Source organism: Palaemon carinicauda, chromosome 27 (genome assembly GCF_036898095.1).
Source record: "Palaemon carinicauda isolate YSFRI2023 chromosome 27, ASM3689809v2, whole genome shotgun sequence".
In the NCBI taxonomy this organism is placed as follows: Eukaryota; Metazoa; Arthropoda; class Malacostraca; order Decapoda; family Palaemonidae; genus Palaemon; species Palaemon carinicauda.
This window is the reverse complement of record NC_090751.1, coordinates 50,898,714-50,904,455: the sequence shown is the minus strand read 5'-3', so window position 1 is coordinate 50,904,455 and position 5,742 is coordinate 50,898,714. Positions and strand designations below refer to the sequence as shown.

General features: G+C 49.8%; 2 protein-coding genes across 2 annotated transcripts; both read left to right on the top strand.

The window, feature by feature from the left end:
- Positions 1–2,270: 2,270 nt before the first annotated feature.
- On the top strand, positions 2,271–3,245 carry LOC137620907 (uncharacterized). Its single transcript, XM_068351352.1, has one exon. It carries the CDS (start codon positions 2,271–2,273, stop codon positions 3,243–3,245), a length of 975 nt encoding a protein of 324 aa, XP_068207453.1.
- Positions 3,246–3,473: 228 nt separating this feature from the next.
- LOC137620906 (uncharacterized) lies at positions 3,474–4,820 on the top strand. Its single transcript, XM_068351351.1, has one exon. The coding sequence runs from the start codon at positions 3,474–3,476 to the stop codon at positions 4,818–4,820; it is 1,347 nt and encodes a 448-aa protein (XP_068207452.1).
- Positions 4,821–5,742: the final 922 nt, after the last annotated feature.

The window sequence follows — 5,742 nt, the reverse complement described above, 5'->3', positions numbered from 1 at the left end:
GTTAAGAGACAGCAACTTGAATACGAAATTAGATCGGAGGCAGGAGAGTCGCAATGTGGTTCGGAAGTGTCTTCACATGCCGGAAGCGTGAGAGTTCCCAGTGTAAAGGTCGTGGAGACTGAACATGAGTGTAGGATCAATCAATGGAGGCTAAGTGTCGCCTACCACCACGAGAATGACACAAGTGCTATGCGAACATTGGACCCTGTAGAACATACAAGAGGACCAGAATGCCATTCTACACCCATGGAAGTCCACTCACGGCCATTGGATCCCACCTCAACTCCTTTCGCACCACGACATGCCACATTTGAACCCTCTGTTACTGACCCCTTGACCAACAACTCTCAAGTGCTTAAGGCACTCGAATGCACTCTTGCTAGCAGCAATGAGTTGGCGCGGACAATGCTGTTACCACCTACTAAACTTGAGCGCTTTGGAGGCGACTTCACCAAATTGAATTGGTTCAAGATGTCCTTCAAATGGCACATTGAGAACAATACCTCGGACCCCGAGCGCAGGCTGAACCACTTGTATCATACCCTAGATGGGCCTCCGAGAAACCTGGTTGAGCACTGCTTGCATCTGTCACCGACAATTGGGTACGATGAAGCTGGGAAGCAGCTGAGTGAATTCTACGGCAGAGAAGTCGATGCTACCGAAGCTTTTATTCGTTAGCTTCTCGAATGGAAGGAAATCCCAGCAGGTGATAGCGAAGGTTTAATGAACTACGCTTCTCACCTAAAGAAGGTGAAGGCAGCACTGGGTGCAAATTACACTAGAATTGAGCTGCAAGAAACTATGAGAAAGATATTGGAAAAGCTCCCTCACCCTCTTCGGGTAAGATTGGTCTCTAAGTACCTGGAACACGAACACAAGCTTCCAGCCCTGATCACCTTTGTGGAGAGACAGGCACTGGTCGCTAAAGAACTGAAGTACTATGAGTGCGACCGTCGTCCATCCAAGGGAAAACCTGAGGACACGAGCAAGCCGATTAAAGCTAAAGCCTTGCCTGTTCACCACAGCTCTCCTTCCGACGATGGGATATATTGCGTATACTGCAAGAAAAATAAGCACGGAATTCAGTCGTGCCACCGATTCCAAAGCCTCAATTTGGATGACCGCTGGAATGCTGTGGTGGATGCCAAACTCTGCTTCAGATGCTTAAATGTCGCGCACAATCACGAAGCCTGTGAAGAAGAATCTACGTGTGGCAAGTGCGGCTTGGGGACGCATCATACGCTCTTGCACTATGTGAAGAAAACCCCTCCAGGGACAGTGCAAGCTCCAAGAGAGCAACTGTGTCCAAGACATCTGACAAGCCTAAAGCGGAGGCCGGGACGACTAGCAATGCAGCACCTGATAGAACTAACACCGAAACCGTTCCAGAGGCTGGGACTCCTGCGACGACGGGGCACGTACACGCCATGTCCACTGACCGACGACCTGATGGACATACAATGTTGAAGCTTATCCCAGTCATGGTGAATGGAACGTGCACTACGGTTGGCTTCATAGATGGAGGAGCCACACCCACGTTAGCCGCAAGGAGCCTAATAGATCGGCTAGGTGTAACGGGAAGGCCTTGCAACCAGACCATGGTGACAGAGGCCGGTATGTTCGCCTGCAAGGAAGTGATCCAACTCACCCTTGGTAACATCAACGGAGGTGAGGAGGAAGAACGAGTAAAAGAAGTTTTTGTTACTGACAAAATTAATGTGTCGACGGACTACATAATGCCTTCGGACTGGCTGAAGAGATGGCCACACATGACAGACGTAGAGCTGCAAAGCTTGCCAACTGACCACGAACAGGTCGAGCTAGTGATCGGGTTAGACACAACCCTGAATCGAGTCATTCTGGAGCAACGCCACGCCACTGCCAATGAGCCATCCGCCTACCTAACCAAGCTTGGTTGGGTGGCTTTCGGTCCTACTGGAGACCGGTCTGCATCGGAGGCCTCACCCGTGCATCATGTTCATCGAATATTTGACCCTCAAGACTTGATAGAGCTACTGCAGAGTCATTTTAATAGAGATTTCTTCGAAAAGGAATCCCTCTCCAGATTGGAAGATTCCCTAGAGGATAAGAGATTCTTGGCCACCTTGAATAACACGACACAGCATCGACATGGAAAGTACATGGCCAAGCTGCCATTCAAGGACTCTACTCCTCTACCTGATAATATGAATATGGCAATTCGACGAGCCTGAAGCTTGAAAAGAAGACTAGGCAACGACGAAGCTTACAAGACATCCTACGTAGCTCAGATGGAGAAATATACTGATAAGGGCTACGCCGATAGGGTTCCTGTAAGTCAGCTAGACAGGAAGGACGGGCGCGTATGGCTCATGCCGCACCACTCTGTCAGGCATCCTGTCAAACAGAAAGACCGAGTGGTCTTCGATCTGAAGGCAAGGCACCGAGGAACATCTCTCAACGAACATCGGATGCAAGGCCCCGACCTCACCAATAGCCTGACGGGTGTTCTCCTGCGTTTTAGAGAGGGTCAACATGCCATCACAGCAGACGTGCAGGAGATGTTCCATCAGGTGAAGGTACCTGAAAAGGACAGAGACTGCCTGAGGTACCTCTGGTGGCCAGAAGGTGTCACCAGCAAAGAACTGAAAGTCTTCAGAATGACGTCCCACGTTTTTGGTGCAAGATCATCCCCGAGCGTCGTTAACTTCTGCTTACGCAAAATGGCCCTGGACTTCGGAAGCAAGTATAACGAAGAAGCTTCTAACTCTATACGTCGCAACTTCTACGTCGACAACCTCCTCAAGGCGATGGATGATGAGGAAGAATGCATTAAACTAACAAGAGATCTGATCAACCTGTGCAGGGATGGAGGTTTCCGTCTTAACCAATGGACCTCCAGCAGCAAGCAAATTCTAGCTGCGATCTCCAGAGAAGAACGAGACGACTCTGTGGCTGTCCTAGACTTGAATAAAGATGAGCTGCCAACTGAACGAGCCCTGCGGATCCCTTGGAATATGAGCATAGACGTGTTCACGTTCAGAATTGTCCTTAAAGACAAGCCTTTCAACCGACGTGGTGTGCTCTCTGTTGTTGCATCGATCTACGACCCCTTAGGCTACTTATCCCCCGTCACTTTGATCGCAAAGATCCTGTTGCAAGAAATGTGCCGAAGGAAGCTCTCGTGGGATGAGGAGATGTCTGCTGATGAACTTGTTCGATGGAAGACCTGGCTTGCGCAGTTGCCACAACTGGAAGAGTTCTAACTGCGAAGGTCCTTCATACCACCAGACTTCGGATATGTTGACACCCTTCAGCTGCACCACTTTGCAGACGCAAGTCAGACAGGCTATGGTGTAGTCTCTTACTTGCGTGTAGTTGGTGTCAACGGAAAGATTCATTGCACTCTCATCATAGGACGGGCGAGAGTCGCCCCTCTGAAAAGGACCACCATCCCTCGTCTTGAGCTGACGGCGGCTGCTATTGCTGCACAGATGGACTCAAAGCTGAAGACTGAGCTCGATCTGAAACTGGCCTCGTCAGTCTTCTGGACTGATAGCACGTCAGTACTGAAATATCTCAGATATCCGACTGCGAGGTATCAGACCTTCGTGGACAATAGGGTCAATCTCATTAGGGATACATCCGACATTATGGCTTGGAGATACATCAATACTACTGCGAACCCAGCAGACCTCGCGTCACGTGGCCTCTCCGTCGCTGACTTCCTCCAATCATCTTTGTGGTTTTCAGGACCAGATTTCCTCAAGATGGACGAAACGCACTGGCCAACCATGCCCGAAGACGTTGTCAGAGGAGAGCTTGATCCAGACGCCGAAGTGAAGACTTCTCCCGTCTTTGATATAACGAAAAAAGAACCAACGTTCATTGAATCAATAGCGACAAGATTCTCCTCCTGGTTGAAGTTTGTCAGGACCATCGCGTGGATGACAAGATTTATCCGCCACATGCAGAAGGCTCACCTATACAGCGGCGACTCACTCTCGAGTGCGGAGCTGCGTACCGCGAAGAATTTGATCTGGAGACTGACCCAAAGCCAAGAGTATGAAGAAGAGTTAAGCACCCTCTCGAAGAAGGGAAGATCGCTGAAGAGGTCTAGTAAATTAATCAAGCTGAGACCATTTCTCAAGTATGGATTGCTCCACGTTGGTGGTCGATTGCAGAAATCAACACTGGCAGATACGGCCAAGCATCCGATCATCCTACCCAGCAGTTCTCTGGCAGTCAAGCTTATGGTGAGAGCCACGCACGAATCCTGCGGCCATTGTGGCCAGAACCACCTGATGACCCAGTTGAGGACAAACTACTGGATCGTCCGCAGAAATGCGATAGTCAAGACTGTCATTCGAGAATGCTTGGTCTGTCGCAGACTAAGTCGTCGTCCTTTAGTTCAGGTGATGGCTGAACTGCCATCCGACCGGGTTTGTCCAGATGAACCCCCCTTTACTAACACTGGGTCGGACTGCTTCGGACCATTCTTAGTGAAGCAAAGAAGGTCCACAGTGAAGCGTTGGGGCGCTATCTTTACATGCCTTACCTCGCGAGCAGTCCACCTGGAAGTGATCGATACAATGGAACAAGACTCCTTCGTCAATGCCATCAGGCGTTTCGTCGCTCGCAGGGGGCCTATCAAGAGAATGTGGTCCGACAACGGGACCAACATTGTGGCCACGGAACGAGAGCTAAGAGAAGCTCTCCAGCGCTTCAACGAAGGAGAAATCAGAGACACACTCTCGATCCGAGGCATAGAGTGGAACTTTCATCCACCACATGCCTCACACTTTGGCAGAGTGTGGAAGCGTCTGATCAGGTCCGTCTGAAGAGCCCTCACAGCGGCCTGTCTCGAACAAGTCACGACTGATGAAACGCTTCGCACTCTGTTCTGCGAAGTGGAGGCTGTTGTTAATAGCCGACCTCTGACGAAGATCAACAACGACCCGAACTGCCCTGCCCCTCTCACGCCTAACATGATCCTAACTTTGAAAGAGTCACCCGATCCCTTCACATCCACATGCAAGAAGGACATATATGTGAAGAGGCGATGGAGACAGGCACAGTTCCTCGCTGACGAATTCTGGCTCAGGTGGATACAGGAATATCTCCCCCTGCTTCAGGAGCGCCAGAAATGGTCAGTCCCAAAGCGTGACATCAACGTCGGTGACGTCGTTCTAACGCTGGACGAGCGGCTTCCCCGAGGCAGCTGACCTCTAGGGAAAGTCATGGAGGTCACTCGGAGCACTGACGGTCGCGTACGTCAAGCTTTGATCAAGACTGAGAACGGCGAGTTCAGAAGGCCTGTGCAGAAACTGTGCCTTCTCTTGGAAAATGATAAAGGCGATGATATAAAGTGATGTATATGAGGTGTAATGAGCGTACGCCGAGCGCTGCTCGCTGCATTTTGTAAATTTTTAATTTTATTATTTGAGTTGAAAATATAGCAAGGTCATTTGAATGAAGTAACCCAAGTGATGCCATATCTACAGAAATATTTAGCCCATGACCAAATAGGGGGCAGTGTAAGATACGCAATAACGTATTTCCAAGAAATTTTTTTTTTGTGTTCTTTGTTAACCATGAGGATTGATTTAGTTTTCCTTATTACGTTCTCCAGGACCAACTCTAAGCGCCGAAAACATAACCTTATATGGGCATAGCGATGGTCTAGGTCCATGATTGGTCGGCTCAGAGGGGCATCTCGCGCTAGACAGAGTGACGTCACGGCCCCTGACCTTGGCAGTGCAT